This window comes from Oncorhynchus tshawytscha, linkage group LG24, assembly GCF_018296145.1.
Source record: "Oncorhynchus tshawytscha isolate Ot180627B linkage group LG24, Otsh_v2.0, whole genome shotgun sequence".
Classification (NCBI taxonomy): Eukaryota; Metazoa; Chordata; class Actinopteri; order Salmoniformes; family Salmonidae; genus Oncorhynchus; species Oncorhynchus tshawytscha.
The window spans coordinates 8,355,733-8,372,553 of record NC_056452.1 but is presented as its reverse complement, the minus strand read 5'-3'; the positions used below and the strand labels follow the sequence as shown (position 1 = coordinate 8,372,553).

Below are 16,821 nucleotides of genomic sequence, written 5' to 3'. Positions count from 1 at the left end.
TTAAATACCAGATACAACAACACTGCAAGGAACAATGTGGTCTTTGAAGAGACACAAACCACACACTCTAACACACCCTCTCACACACACAAACCCACACATACATTTATTTGCTGCATTCTTTAGCTGCAACATCCTAAACATGTCTACACGACAATGCACTTGAATGTTTGAGATTAGTATTATTCATTTATTTATTTTCTCCTACTTCATCTTTTTTTTAAACAGTCATAATGTTCTTTAGTCGTAGTGTTCTTATTTAAATGTTATTGCTGTTCTTGTCCATTAGTGTTCTGTATTTTGTCATGTTCTATGTTTTCTGTGGACCGCAGGAAGAATAGCTGCTGTTCTTCAACAGCTAATGGGGATCTGACTAAAAATCATAAAAAGTTATAAATCATATGCTAATTGTAGTTACACAGTCCTATTCTTACCATGTCAGTCTGTGTGTTTTGATTGACAGGTGGCAGATGTATTATTGCTTGGCTGCTGATGAAAAGTCTGCACTTTAACCTTTTTGGCAAGATTAATCATAGCCCATAAAAACACATTGGACTGTCTTTTTCAGATCACACTGAAAGCAGATTATGGCAGGTTTAGGAAGTTAAAACTAAAGACTAAAACAAAGACCTTGAATCATGCCTCGAGTCTAAATAGTTATCCTTGCCATATCAATGGTCAGTTTGTGTATAATGCCCTGCATGTGAGGTCTCTGCTGCCATCTGTTGGATAAAAAATTAAATTTAGCCACGACTCCTGTCACTTATGTTCAGAGAACGATAGACAGAGTTTACAAAATATTAAGATCACCTTCCTAATATTGAGTTGCACCTTCTTTTGACCACAGAACAGCCTACATTTTGGGGGGCTTGCACTCTGCACTCTACAAGCTGTTGAAAGCATTCCACAGGGATTGTGGCCCATGTTGACTCCAATAATTCCCACAGTTGTGTTAAGTTGGCTGGATGTCCTTTGGGTGGTGGACCATTCTTGATACACATGGGAAACTGTTGAGTGTGAAAAACCTAGCAGCGTTTCAGTTCTTGACAAACTGGCACCTACTAACATATCTCATTCAAAGGCACTTAAATCTTTTGTCTTGCCCATTCACCTTCTGAATTGCATACATATTCAATCCATGTCTCAATTGTCTCAAGGCTTAAAAATCCTTCTTTAACCTGTCTCCTCCCCTTCATCTACACTGATTTAAGTGGATTTAGTAAGTGACATCAATAAGGGATCATATCTTTCACCTGGATTCACCTGGTCAATCTATGTTATGGAAAGAGCCGGTCAGACCTTCTCGTTTTCTAAACCATATAACGCACCTACAAAGAGTTTCCATATTTCACAAGTTAATATCCACTGTCAAACTGTCGATGACGATAACGATTCTGACAGCAGAGCAGGATAAATGATGTCCATATGGTTTATGAGAGAATACAAGTGGAGGAGCGATACTGTTAATAGAGTACAGACATAAACCTGCCCCATCTAAGAGGAAGTTTGTTTCAAAACATGTAATCCCCAAGTCAAGGACACTCCCACTTATCTTTCCTGACCAATAAAAGGAGCCACCAAACTAACAGAAATTCTAGCAACCTTCTCTGAGTTGCCCTTATAGTTGCCATGTATATGGAATGTATTAATTAGCATTTCTAGGAGAGGACTTGGCCTCCCAGACAGTGAATTCCTAGAGTAAGGTCTTCTTGCTTGATGATTCCTTTCCTCAACTGAACACATGAGCTCTACTTCACATGTAATGGAAGCTACTCTGACAAGCTTTTTTTCCCCAGAGGTGAAATTCAGAATATGAGCTTATCTTGAAGTAAGGAGAGTATTTTATCTCACTTCGGTATCACCCATATAGCCCAGTGATACACTCTGTTTGTGCTTTTGCCAAATGTAAGACATGACAACGAGCTGTTTATACTGTAGGCCTAACAACATTATGGGACCAGGCTATTACCATCATGCCCAGAGTTACATACATGCCTTACATTCAGATGGTTATGACATGGTGGGCTGACTCTGTGGTTGCTGTGTGTGGTTTCTCAGTATGGGTGTTTTTCCCCCAATAACTAATGTTGAAAGAGGATGGGACATATGATATTTATGCCTCTTTAACATTCTCAAATCAAATCAAATCAAATTTTATTTGTCACATACACATGGTTAGCAGATGTTAATGCGAGTGTAGCACAAGCATTTCGCTACACTCGCATTAACATCTGCTAACCATGTGTATGTGACAAATAAAATTTGATTTGATTTTCTCACTCACCATTATTCACAATTCATTCATGATTATCCGTAATCGTGATAGTAACCGCATTAATTTAGAAGTGTTTAGAAAGATATTCTATTCTTATTTACAATAAAAATTAGTCTAAAATGACACAATACATTATGTACCATTAATTTCTATTGGGCACCACATAATCTGAAACAAATTGCAAATGCAGCCAACAAGTTTGTAGAGTCACAAGCTTGATGTAGTCATTGCGTGCTAGGAATATGGGATCAAATACTAAACCTTTGATTACTTTAATACACATAAGATAATTTGTCTAAGTACTCAGGACACCTTCAAATGGGGGGATAAGACACATAAAATGCTTTCGGTAAAACAGATATGTATGAAAATACACTAAAATAAAAGGTGACATTCGGGAATGTCGCCTCATATGAAACATGTGATCTCAAATCCAAATGCCGGAGTATAGAACCAAATGTCAAGTTCTATCTTCACTGTCCAAATAAATATATAGGGGAGTGTATGTAATTGTGTGGAGAATACAGTAGATATGTGCATCGATGCATGAGCAAAGAGGGCATTTCCTGCATTTTCTAGTTTCGCATCTTTTTTTATTTTTTCACTTTCATTTCCTGTTTATATTCTGAGCTACTGTACTGTGCACACTAGTTACCAAACACGATGCAGCAAATGCTAAAATTGTCCTGTCAGTTATTTTAGTCGCTACGCCTAAGATAAATTATGTAAATAAATCCACTGAAGTTGTTATACATGGGTAGTAATACTATAGTAACAATATTGTTTTAGTAAATGCATAGTAATGGACTTCAGTGGTTTTTGCTATTACAAAAGTGAAATAAGGAGCAGTCCATATTCCTCTTGTGTAATTTCCAAAACTGCTCAACATGTAAACACAATGTTCTTAGTGTAATTACAGCTCAGTAGAATTTGTGGGACAAAATCTACATTTTAAAAGGCCATCACACATTATCACATACACAGTAGGCCTATTCCAACAATGATTTCGCACTACTACTGCAAGTGGAATGGTTACAGGGATAGCCTACAGCTTTTGTGATACAATAATACTCACTGATACTACATTATTTTCAGTGTGATATTTTCAGTGTAGTTTATTATTTGATATTTGCCCAGCAAAAGTTGCAGTGTGGTGTCATTTTTGCAGCTTTTGTGTTTTGGTTTGATCACATTACAATAAGTCCATCACGTACGTAACTTGTTCCTTTAAATTGAGAATTTTTCCAACCATTAGGCACTTGAGAGTCATGTTCAGTCATATTTAGAATAAAATACAGTGACGAATAAGAGCCAAATGTCCCTGCATGTCCCTCCTCCTGCTCTCCCTCCACCAATAATCTGACTGACTGCCTACATCAGTTTGTGTGCGTGTGTTCAGCCAACCGACTCACTCCTTACCGCTGACATCACTAACTAGCCAGTTCCCTCCAGCAGCACCAGAGAGCTTCATTTTCGGATCTGCTTTTGTGTTAAAATGGAGGCTGGCTCCTTGCCTTAAGTGGATTGCCTTCCTGGTCGAGTTTAGATGTTGACATGCACTAAAGCTGGAATCAGGATGGTTGTGGATGCACCTAATTCCAATGGGCCTTTCCAGCCAGTGGCTCTTATGCACTTCAGAGGTACGTAGGAACCATTGTTGCTTTTTGTCCTGGGGAAAAGAGAGACAGCATTTCACTAGCTGTTCTTCCCCCCCCTCCCCCCCGTTGGTTATTGGCTGATTTGTCACCAAGATGGGAAGATACGGTTTAATTAAGAGTCTTTGTTTCAGAAGGATTGATGTTTGGAAAGGGTTTAATTGTTTCCTTATAGGGGATCGGGGATGTTTTAGTAAAAGCTGGTTTTACTACACCCCCACACACACACACACACACACACACAGAGCGCAGGGATGTAAAAGGAAGTGAGGTCATAGCCTAGGGAAGGGTTTTGTGTGTGTGTGTGTGTGTGTGTGTGTGTGTGTGTGTGTGCGCGTGCCTATCTGTGTAAGTGTTTGAGAGAGTTAGAGAGAGGAGGGAGAAAGAAATAGGGAAGGGTAGCCTTTGCCTGTGTTCATTCTGCTTGTCTCAATTTGGTCCCGGCTCATGGTTTGTGTAACACTCCAGTTCATTTGGGCACAATTTAGCCATAGGGTGTTGTAGACTACTGCCTCTGCTGCAGCAGCCTCTCCCTGCCCTTCTTCCCTCCTTCCTCTTTCCTATGGAGGAGAGGTTGCATCCGCTTAAGAGGGGGAAAGCCTGTTATTACCTTCCCTTGAAAAAACAAACCTTAACTTCATTGGGATAGGGGGCAGCATTGGGAAGTTTGAATATAATTAGTAGATTTGGATAGAAAACACTCTAAAGTTTCCAAAACTGCTAAAATAATGTCTGTGAGTATAACAGAACTCATATGGCAGACAAAAACCTGAGAAAAATCCAACCAGGAAGTGGGAAATCTGAGGTTTGTAGTTTTTTAAGTGATTGCCTATCCAATATCCTGTGTCTATGGGGTCAGGTTGCACTTCATAAGGCTTCCAGTACATGTCAACAGTCTTTGGAAGTTGTTTCAGGCTTCTATTGTGAAAGGGGAGAGAATAAGAGCTGTTTCAAGAAGTGGTCAGGCTGAAATGGAATGCCATCCGGTGAAGATCATCAAAGGTTAGTGATTAATTTTAATGCTATTTCTGACTTTTGTGACACCTCTCCTTCTTTGGAAAATGGCTGTATGGTTTTCTGTGGCTAGGCGCTGACCTGATATAATCGCATGGTGTGCTTTCGCCGTAAAGCCTTTGTGAAATCGGACACAGCGGCTGGATTAACCTCTTGCGACGAGCAAACCGGTATCCGGGAGCGTAATCATAGCCTCAAACACATTAGCATAACGCAACGGACATAAATACCCCTAGAAACTTTTCCTATTCATGAAAATCGCAAATGAAATGAAATAAATATATTCAAACACAAGCTTAGCCTTTTGTTAACAACACTGTCATCTCAGATTTTCAAAATATGCGTTACAGCCAACGCTAGACAAGCATTTGTGTAAGTTTATCATGGCATAATGCTATGCTAGGCTCTGCTGGCAGCAGGCAACATTTTCACGAAAATAAGAAAAGCAACCAAATTAAATCATTTACCTTTGAAGAACTTCAGATGCTTTCACTCAGTTAGATAGCAAATGTTCCTTTTTTCCCAAAATATAATTTTTGTAGGTGAAATAGCTCCCGTTTCTTCATCATGCATGGCTGAGAAATCGACCCTAAAATGCTACAACTATATCGCCAAACTTTTTTCAAAATTTGCTCCATAATATCGACAGAAACACGGCAAACGTTGTGTAGGATCCATCCTCAAGGTGTTTTTAGCAAATATATTCAATAATATATCCGTCGAGGCAGTTGGTTTCTCATAAGAAGCGATTGGAAAAATGGCTACCTCAGTATTTTAAGCAAGGTTTTCTGCGGGAGACACCATGTGACCACATGCCATATATGGTCCCTACAGCCATTCTTCAATGGAAATGACTAAAAAGACGTCACAATGCTGTAGACACCTTGGGGAAATTGTGGAAAATGTAAGCTCATTCGTAGCTCATTCACAGCCATATAAGGAGTCATTGGCATGAGGCGGTTTTAAAAAATGCGCCTTTAACAAATCAGTTCTGTGGCACTCACAGACAATATCTTTGCAGTTTTGGAAACGTCAGTGTCTTATTTCCAAAGCTGTCAATTATATGCATAATCGAGCACCTTTCGTGACAAAATATCTTGTTTAAAATGAGAACGTTTTTCATCCAAAAATGTAAATAGAGCCCCCTAAATCCAAGAGGTTAACAAGAAGTATATATTTAATCCTAACAGAATTTCTGAAATCATAGTAGTCACAAACCACAGTTGGGTCACCTGCTTACTGTCCTCTTTTCCTCTGGCATACTGTTATGTATAGCTGAGAACTATTTTCTTTCTCTTTCTGTCATCTGGTTGTCAAAGCGAGTGTGAAAAGTCTTGACTGTCACGTTCTGACCTTAGTTTCTTTTTTATGTCTTTGTGTTAGGTTGGTCAGGGCGTGAGTTGGGGTGGGTAGTCGATGTTATTTCTATGTGTTTGGCCTAGTATGGTTCTCAATCAGAGGCAGGTGTCGTCCGTTGTCTCTGATTGAGAATCATACTTAGGTAGCCTGTTTTCCCCATTTTGGTTGTGGGTGTTTAATTTTCTGGCGGTTTTCTCTTCGTTGTTATTTTGTGTAGTGTTCAGTTTTTCAATTAAAATATGACGAACACTTACCACGCTGCATTTTGGTCCTCCTCTCCTTCCACCAACGAGAATCGTTACATGGACAAACCCTCCCTCTCTCTCTCCAATGTCACCTCTCCTGGCTCTGACTTGATTTCAACGTCCACAGACCTCGTTTTTTAGTCAGGTCTAGACCAGCCTTGCTTTCAATGCCCATATACGTCTGGACCAGTCTTCATTTGGGCCAAACATAGATGTCATGGACGTTCTATGTTTCGACAGCATAGTACATTACAGTAGAGCACAGTAAAAGAACAGTAGAGTATAGTTCAGTACAGTCCATTTCATAGCTGACTCCCCATTCTTTCTGCAGACATTTTTTAAAATATTATTTCAGAGCAGATTTTTAGGAGTTAAAAAAAAACATGATCACAAAAAAACAAAGGGAGATTTTAACAAAATTCTGTCACCAAACTTTGCATCTGCACAGTTCTTAGTTAAATGTTTTTACAAAATATTCAGTGTATATTGTCAAAAGTAGCCCTTCTGCATAGTTGTATGGTTTGTTAAACTTTGAAATCAATGATTTTAGTTTGGCATACATAGTCTCAGTTCAATTACATAACTGTGGAGTTTCCCTGAGCTATAGGCAAGGCTAGCCAGCACACTGAGTAAATAGTATGCAGACTTGAACTTGTCTGAAAATGTGAGGTCTCTGCCCCAACTGTATTCTGTGAAAGCCAAGGGGTGGTGGTGTTGAATAAGATCCATGATGCCATGGGGTGTTATTGATTTGACTATGAATTTGAACCGTCACACCCCTGCATTGAATTACACTAATTTGTTTTGTGTGAGCTATCACACACTCTCTCTTATCCCCTATGTCCTTGTAAGACGACTGACATATTCTTCTTGCATAGCACAAATGGCCGTAGAAAGGCCTTAAGTTTATTATTCTGAACGCAAGACACAATGGAAATTGCAGCATAATGTGACATGCTTTACCTATTCAAATCAAATCAAATTTTATTTGTCACATACACATGGTTAGCAGATGTTAATGTGAGTGTAGCGAAATGCTTGTGCTTCTAGTTCCGACAATGCAGTAATAACCAACAAGTAATCTAACTAACAATTCCAAAACTACTGTCTTATACACAGTGTAAGGGGATAAAGAATATGTACATAAGGATATATGAATGAGTGATGGTACAGAGCAGCATAGGCAAGATACAGTAGATGGTATCGAGTACAGTATATACATATGAGATGAGTATGTAAACAAAGTGGCATAGTTAAAGTGGCTAGTGATACATGTATTACATAAGGATGCAGTCGATGATATAGAGTACAGTATGTACGTATGCATATGAGATGAATAATGTAGGGTAAGTAACATTATATAAGGTAGCATTGTTTAAAGTGGCTAGTGATATATTTACATAATTTCCCATCAATTCCCATTATTAAAGTGGCTGGAGTTGAGTCAGTGTCAGTGTCAGTGTGTTGGCAGCAGCCACTCAATGTTAGTGGTGGCTGTTTAACAGTCTGATGGCCTTGAGATAGAAGCTGTTTTTCAGTCTCTCGGTCCCAGCTTTGATGCACCTGTACTGACCTCGCCTTCTGGATGATAGCGGGGTGAACAGGCAGTGGCTCGGGTGGTTGATGTCCTTGATGATCTTTATGGCCTTCCTGTAACATCGGGTGGTGTAGGTGTCCTGGAGGGCAGGTAGTTTGCCCCCGGTGATGCGTTGTGCAGACCTCACTACCCTCTGGAGAGCCTTACGGTTGTGGGCGGAGCAGTTGCCGTACCAGGCGGTGATACATCCCGCCAGGATGCTCTCAATTGTGCATCTGTAGAAATTTGTGAGTGCTTTTGGTGACAAGCCGAATTTCTTCAGCCTCCTGAGGTTGAAGAGGCGCTGCTGCGCCTTCTTCACGATGCTGTCTGTGTGAGTGGACCAATTCAGTTTGTCTGTGATGTGTATGCCGAGGAACTTAAAACTTGCTACCCTCTCCACTACTGTTCCATCGATGTGGATAGGGGGGTGTTCCCTCTGCTGTTTCCTGAAGTCCACAATCATCTCCTTAGTTTTGTTGGCGTTGAGTGTGAGGTTATTTTCCTGACACCACACTCCGAGGGCCCTCACCTCCTCCCTGTAGGCCATCTCGTCGTTGTTGGTAATCAAGCCTACCACTGTTGTGTCATCCGCAAACTTGATGATTGAGTTGGAGGCGTGCGTGGCCATGCAGTCGTGGGTGAACAGGGAGTACAGGAGAGGGCTCAGAACGCACCCTTGTGGGGCCCCAGTGTTGAGGATCAGCGGGGTGGAGATGTTGTTGCCTACCCTCACCACCTGGGGGCGGCCCGTCAGGAAGTCCAGTACCCAGTTGCACAGGGCGGGGTCGAGACCCAGGGTCTCGAGCTTGATGATGAGCTTGGAGGGTACTATGGTGTTGAATGCCGAGCTGTAGTCGATGAACAGCATTCTCACATAGGTATTCCTCTTGTCCAGATGGGTTAAGGCAGTGTGCAGTATGGTTGAGATTGCATCGTCTGTGGACCTATTTGGGCGGTAAGCAAATTGGAGTGGGTCTAGGGTGTCAGGTAGGGTGGAGGTGATATGGTCCTTGACTAGTCTCTCAAAGCACTTCATGATGACGGAAGTGAGTGCTACGGGGGCGGTAGTCGTTTAGCTCAGTTACCTTAGCTTTCTTGGGAACAGGAACAATGGTGGCCCTCTTGAAGCATGTGGGAACAGCAGACTGGTATAGGGATTGATTGAATATGTCCGTAAACACACCGGCCAGCTGGTCAGCGCATGCTCTGAGGGCGCGGCTGGGGATTCAGAGCCCATGGCTTTGTCAGTAACCTGTCCAAATAATACAAAAAGCAAATGTCTGTAAGGGGTGTGTAATCGGTGGCAGGGAAGTCAGATGCAGGAGAGCAGAACTTGGTAACAGCCGGAGCAGTTTAACCTCTGTAGGTAGGGGGCAGCATTCGGAATTTTGGATGAAAAGCATGCCCAAACTAAACTGCCTGCTTCTCGGGCCCAGAATATGATATGCATGTAACTGCATTTGGATAGAAAACACTCTAAAGTTTCCAAAACTGTTAAAATAGTGTCTGTGAGTATAACAGAACTGATTTGGCAGGCGAAAACCTGAGAAAAATCCATTCAGGAAGTATTTTTTTGTTTGTTGGTTTTGTAGTTTTCTACTCAATGCCATTACAGTATCCATTGACTTAGGACTCTATTTTCATTTCCTATGCCTTCCACTACATGTCAACAGTTTTTAGAAATCGTTTCAGGGTTGTATTCTTATAAATGAGGGAGTAAGACCAGTCTGAATGAGTGGACCCTGACATGTCACAGAGCTTTTTCATGCGCAATTATTGAGTAAATGAATGTCTTCTGAGTGTCACCATATGAAGATCATCAAAGGTAAGGGATCAATTTTATCTCTATTTCTGAGTTTTGTAACGCTTCTGCTTGGCTGGTTACTGTTTGTAATAATTTGTCAACTGGGCTATGTTCTAAAATAATTGTAAGGTATGCTTTCGCCGTAAAGCATTTTTTAAATCTGACACCTTGGTTGGATTCATAAGAAGTTCATCTTTAAACCTATGTAAAATATGTTTTGTTTTCTGAATTTTTATAAATGAGTATTTCTGTATTTGAATTTGGCGCTCTGCAATCCCACTGGATGTTGGCCAGATGGGACGCTAGCGTCCCACATACCTTAGAGAGGTTACTAGCAAAACCCACAGCATAAAAATAACCAGATAATTTGGGTACAAAATCCCGTCAGGCACCAAACAACACGTGCACTTACAATAAACAATCGCCAAGCGCCGCCTGACCAAGGAGAGGACCCAACTTCAGCGGAAGTTGTGACAATGACGCTTTAGAGCTCCTTCCTAAACCAGTTTTCTAGGCTGAAATGCCTACTACTGACTTCTGTTTATATCCTAAAATAAACAAGCAAAATGTTTTTTTAACCTTTATTTTACTAGGCAAGTCAGTTAAGAACAAATTCTTATTTTCAATGACAGCCTAGGAACAGTGGGTTAACTGCCTGTTCAAGGGCAGAACGACAGATTTTGTACCTTGTCAGCTTAGGGATTTGAACTTGCAACCTTTCAGTTACTAGTCCAATGCTCTAACCACTAGGGTACACTGCCACCCCTTTGCCTGCAAAGTTTCAGTCACTGGAACTTACAATAGCCCGTACTGAATCAGATTGCGATTTTGGAAGCTATTAAGTGAATATGACCCATGCCAATGAGACTCCCATTTAGTATTGCTATTATATCCATGCAAAGGCGATAATACTTTTCCGGTAAGGCTGCCTCCCATGACCCTATTGTGCGTAAGGGAACACCCCCCTGAAATGTACAAAAATGAATGGGAAGTCATTGGCACTGTACGAACCATATACACGGTGTCCAATACCACTCAATTCGGCGTCATTTCATTCAAAGTTGATTGCAAATGCCATATGGCAAATGCCAAGTGTAACACTGCAAAAATCCAACAGATGGTGAGTGCAATCCTCCATGGTTTTTCATATTGCAAATGTAACACAAGTCAAGACCCAAAAGTAAAATTTTGAAAAACTGAAAAAAAATTCAAAAACGTATCACCCCCTTAAGGGAACATTTTGTCATTCGTCATATGGTTAGTGAGAAAGTCCACATTGCAAATGTACCGTTCCTTACTAGACGTCCGACACATTTTCTAAAATTTGCGGACGACGTCGGGCCGTGCGGCAGGGCCGGATCTTCCAGGAAGTCACCAAACAAACTCTCTCGGACATTCGGTTTCCGTTTTATGAAATTTTCACATTTTGGTGTGAATAAACGGTGTCGGTGTCAATAAAAAAAGAACCAGCCATTTATCTATCGTAATTTAAATCAAATTGGTGATGTTCAAAAATAGTTAGTTTTTTAAGTTACAGATCCAGTTGCAGCGTGTTCATATGAATCTTTTTAAAGTGTGCTTCGGAGCTCTGCGAGATTTCTGTGATTTTCTGTGATTTTCTGAAATAACACACACTCACTAAACCCTCTGTAAATAAGTCAGTTCTTAACATAAAGACTTATAACTCAAAATTATAGAACTGTCTACCCCAAGGAGGATATGTGTTCACTTTCAGCTTCCTGTGTAAACCGGAAGTGCCTTAAAATCGTGTCATAGGTGCTGTTTTGAAGGGTTAAAAAGGTCTGATCTTTTCAAAACTTCATATGTGTTATTAGGCAACCCTCATGAACTGTAAATCAGTAATTTCTCCCAACATATGTAAAAGAAAAGCTCTCACACACACACACAGCAAGGATGGAGTGACAAAGTCCGGTGCTTAAAGACACTCAGAGCCTGCAATGGCATTACCATAACCTCTAGGCTGTGCCGAGTTCAACGAGATGTCCCTCTCTTGACCATAGCTCATTCGGTCTAAGCGCAGCGACCATGAGAAAAAGTAGGCCCATAATGAAGCCTGGCCCTAATTTTGGGTGACAGTGGGATAACCTTTAGAAGCACAATTTGACCTCAGGAACGTTCCTGAGGTCCTCCCGATCTGTGCAAGCCTAACCTTAACCGTGTGGCATTAACCCTTAACAGTTAAAACCTGTTGGGGCTAGGGGGCACAAGGAGTTCCCTAAAGGGAACACCCCCTTCCATTCAGCTGAAAGAAATATTCTTTAGAAATATTTAACTTTCACACATTAACAAGTCCAATACAGCAAATGAAAGATAAACATCTTGTTAATCTACCCACCGTGTCCGATTTTTAAAAATGTTTTACAGCGAAAACACAACATATATTTATGTTAGATGACCAACAAATTCAAAAACACACACAGCGATTTTTCACAGTCAGTCACAAAAGCATAAATATAGATAAAATGAGTATAAAATAACTGATATTGCAGGCGAAATCCTGAGAAAAATCCAATCAGAAAGTTACTCTTATTTTGAAACCTCTGTCTTTCTATGCATCCCTATTGCCCATTGAAAGGGATATCAACCAGATTCCTTTTTCTGTGGCTTCCCTAAAGTGTTTACAGCCTTTAGACTTAGTTTCAGGCCTTTATTTTGAAGAATGAGCGTAAACGACTACATTGTGTCAGTGGCCAGCTGAGGGCTCTCAGAGTGATTCTTGCGTAAAAGACAGAGGTAGTAATTTTTCCTCTCGCTCCTACTGAAAAGCCAATTGTCCCGGTTGATATATTATTGAATAGATACAGTATTTGAAAAAAACCTTGAGGACTGATTATAAAAAATGTTTGCCATGTTTCTGTCGATATTATGGATGTCGTGACCGCTATTTCCGGTGGATTTCTCAACACAACGTGACCAACAAAAGGAGGTATTTTGGGTGTAAAAAGAATCTTTATGAAACAAAAGGAACATTTGCTGTCTAACTGGGAGTCTCGTCAGTGAAAACATCCGAAGATCATCAAAGGTAAACGGTTAATTTGATTGCTTTTCTGATTTTCATGACCAAGCTTCCTGCTGCTAGCTGGACATAATGCTATGCTAGGCTATCGATAAACTTACACAAACGCTTGTCTTGCTTTGGCTGTAAAGCATAATTTCAAAATCTGAGATAACAGGGTGATTAACAAAACACTAAGCTGTGTTTATATTATATTATTTTTTCATTATATTTCATTATATTTCACTTGTGATTTCTTGAATATGAATATTTTCTAGTAAAATTTTTTGATCGTTGCGCTATGCTAATTACTGCAGTTGATGACAATTCTCTCGTATCCTGGATGGGTAGTTCTAAGATTAAGTCCCAGTTGTTGCTAGTAAACTTTCAGTGGACACACCCATGTGTGACTTTCTGAACCCCCTCTTAGAATGTATGAATGTAACAAAATGGGGCTCGTCCGGGTTCTTGATTCCCAGTAGTATGGTAGTTGTATGGTATGGTAGTATGGTAGTTGCTCAGCTGTGCCCAGACAGTCTATGTCACTGACATCCACCCAGAGGGGTTATAATATTGGTGGAATCATTTTGAAAGTTGCATAAACACGCAGGCTAATAATAAAAAACATGGACTTCAAGTTGAAAGCATTTGGGCTAGTACAGATCGGAAGGACCTCAGGAACGTACCTGAGGTCGAATTGTGCTTCTCACCCCAACGGTTCTCTCACTGTCACCCAAAAGCAAATGACATTTAGGGCCAGGCTTCATTTTGGGCCTTCTTTTTTTCCAAGGTCGCTGCACTCAGAGCGAGCTACGATCAAGCGGGGCGTCTCGTTGAACTCGGCACAGTCTGGAGACTATGTGATGCTATTTTTTGGCTAGCTAGCCACTGTCTGTCTCTACGCACCTCCTTCCAAGTTGTGTGTGTGTGTGATTTTAGTTTTTCTTTGAAATTTGATGGGGAAATGACTGATTTACAGTTCATGGGGGTTGCCTAATCACACATATGAAGTTTTGGCAAGATCTGACTTTTTTAACCCTTCGAAACAGCCCCTGTGACACCAATTATGGCACATCCGGTTGGCACAGGAAGCTATAAGTCAACATATATCCTCATTGGGGTATGCTTTCACAGAATCCTGAGTTTTAAGTCTTTACGTTGAGAACTGACTGATTTACACAGGGTTGAATGCACTATTTCTATCAAACTGCAGGTAGGGTATGGATATACACTTTTAGGGTGATTTTAACCACTTCCGGTTGGTCCAGGAAGCTTAGAATCGACACAGGTAGACCTCATAGTGTCCTGATGGACTGTCATTGAAGACAGGTTCATAAGGCATTCATAACTCACATAGGCTTCAGGTTGACTTTAGAGGAGCAGGCAATGTATTCCTATGGGGAGAGATGTCATTGTAATCTGTGAGATCAAAAAAAACTGTTTTACTGTTAAGGGTTAATGCCACGCGGTCAAGGTTGGGCTTGCACGGATCGGGAGGACCTCAGGATCGTACCTGAGGTCGAATTGTGCTTCTCACCCTAACGGTTCTCTCACTGTCACCCAAAAGCAAATGACATTTAGGGCCAGGCTTCATTTTGGGCCTACTTTTTTTCACGGTCGCTGCACTCAGAGCGAGCTACGGTCAAGCGGGGCGTCTCGTTGAACTCGGCACAGTCTGAAGACTATGGTGATGCCATTTTTTGTGTTGATTTCAGAATGCCATTTTGGTGATGGTCCATCTCCGTTTAAACATATTGCAAATGTACAAAAGTCAACTAGCAAGTCAGTGTCCATCAGAGCGAGCTACGGTCAAGCGGGGCATCTCGTTGAACTCGGCACGGCCTAGAGAATATGGAAATGCCATTTCAGGCTCTGTGTGTCTTTAAGCACCGCACTTTGTCACTCCATCCTTGCTGTGTGTGTGTGTCTGTGTGCTGTGTGTGAGAGAGATCTTTTCTTTGACATCTGTTGGGAGAAATGACTGACTTACAGGTCATAGGGGTTGCCTAATCACACATATGACGTTTTGAAAAGATCTGACCTTTTTAACCCTTGGAAACAGCCACTATGACACCATTTAAGGCACTTCCGGTTGGCACAGGAAGCTATAAATAAACTCATATCCTGATTGGGGTATGCCTTTACAGAATCCTGAGTTTTAAGTCTTTGCGTTAAGAACTGAGTTATTTACGGAGGGTTTAGTGAGTGTGTGTTATTTCAGAAAATCATAGAAAATTACAGAAATCTCGCAGAGCTCCGCAAGCACACTTTAAAAAGATTCGTATGAACACCCTGCAACTGGATCTGTAACTGTTTTTGAACATCACCAATTTGTCATTGTACAATTTCTCTTAAATGACGATAGATAAATGGCTGGTTCTTTTTTTATTGACACCGGAGGCTCCTTGACTTTGACGTGAAGCGGAAAAATTATTTCTCTATTTTCATTTTGGACCTTTAATCCCAGAAAAATGGCCATAACTCAAAAACCGTTGAGGCCTAGATGCCATCTTGTTCGGGGCCAACTGCCCATTATGCCAAACCTACGCTCACCAAGTTTCGGATTCGAAATATTTTCCGTTTTGGAGATAAAGCCACGTCGTGATTCGTGATGTTTTGTACATTTGCAATATGATTGCTTATGCCCTCTTGTGGGATTTTCCGGGATAGCGGAAAAATGACCAAAATTTGATTATTTTATATAACGGAAACCGAATGTCCAAGAGAGTTCGTTTGATGACTTCCCGGTAGGTCCGGCCCTGCCACTCGGCCCGATGCCGTCCGCAAATTTTACAAACATTTTCGGACATCTAGTAAGGGACCGTACATTTGCAATATGGACTTTCTCACTAACCATACGGCGAATGTTAAAATGTTCCCTTAAGGTATGTTATCCTTCTGGTTTATGAGTTGGTCCCAGATGCATACAGACAACTGTTCTGTAAATTATGGAAGACAGAAATACAAAGCCATGTTGAGTTTGCAAGGGAACAAGCATGTATTTTTGATCAGTGGTATGGTTCTCAAGAGGTCAAGGACCTTGAGGATTTAAAGACACATACTTCTCAAGCAGTTGAAGACTTGCCTTCATTAAAGGGTTGCTACCTACATTGATGAGCACAAGGATCTCGCTCTTGAGAAAACTGCGGTCTGTGCAGATGAGTTTGTGTTCACACATAATCCTACCTTCACAAACAAAGCACCCAGTAGTTATGCCAATGCGAAAAGCAATCCCGAAAAGACACATCCTACTACAAGGTTTCAGTCTTTTTCTACAGTGCCCAAAGATAAAGATCGGCAGAAAGCAACTTTTTTTCCACATCCGCCAGTTTATCATTACTGCTGTGAGAAAGGGCACATTGTTTCTGTATCCTAAGATGAAACCGAACAATTTGAGGGAGAAAAAGCTGTTTCTTCTTGTGGGAGCACTCCAGCCCATCAAGTCTCTGGTTGGTTGGGACTGGTGTATCTCCTAAACAAGATTTTGGATCTGATGACTTGAGTCTGATCTTGTTTCTGGTTCGTTTTCGTTGGAGTGAGGCCTAGCCTAGCAGTGAAAGGGGGTCTCATTCATTTAGCAAAAATATTTGGCTGGAGGTGATGTTGTGCCAAATCCTGTCATTTGTAAGGAATCTGATGGGTTACCTGAAAAGTACCCAAGAGTATTCCCAGCGTGCGCCGTTAACATGCTGTCTAAGAAAGTTGCTGGGAGCAAGTCTAGTGTTGAGGAGGATGTTAGCGACCCCACCTTGATCGATCTGTCTGAGACGTTTGTGTGATCCTGAGTTGACCTCTCCTACAAAGATGAGCGAGTTTGAAGGACCACTGAAAGAAGATATGGTCCATACAGTTGACACATCGATGTCTAGGAAGC

The 16,821-nt window shown here is 41.1% G+C and overlaps 1 protein-coding gene across 19 annotated transcripts in view; it reads left to right on the top strand.

The window, feature by feature from the left end:
* The first annotated feature begins 3,695 nt into the window (after window positions 1–3,695).
* LOC112256394 (serine/threonine-protein phosphatase 2A 56 kDa regulatory subunit gamma isoform) overlaps window positions 3,696–16,821 on the top strand; it is a 44,806-nt gene continuing 31,680 nt past the window's right edge. For 15 of the 19 annotated variants that reach the window (XR_006079786.1, XR_006079777.1, XR_006079779.1 and 12 more), the window contains exon 1: window positions 3,696–3,915. Coding sequence is in view for 7 of the 19 variants with exons in the window: in XM_042305281.1 (XP_042161215.1) it covers window positions 3,822–3,915 (94 nt within the window). In the remaining 12 variants the exon portion in view is untranslated. Of the gene's footprint in view, window positions 3,916–4,844; window positions 4,933–9,943; window positions 9,953–16,821 lie in introns of those variants that run through there. The other 4 variants (XM_042305278.1, XM_042305282.1, XM_042305279.1 and 1 more) reach the window with 4 other exon arrangements.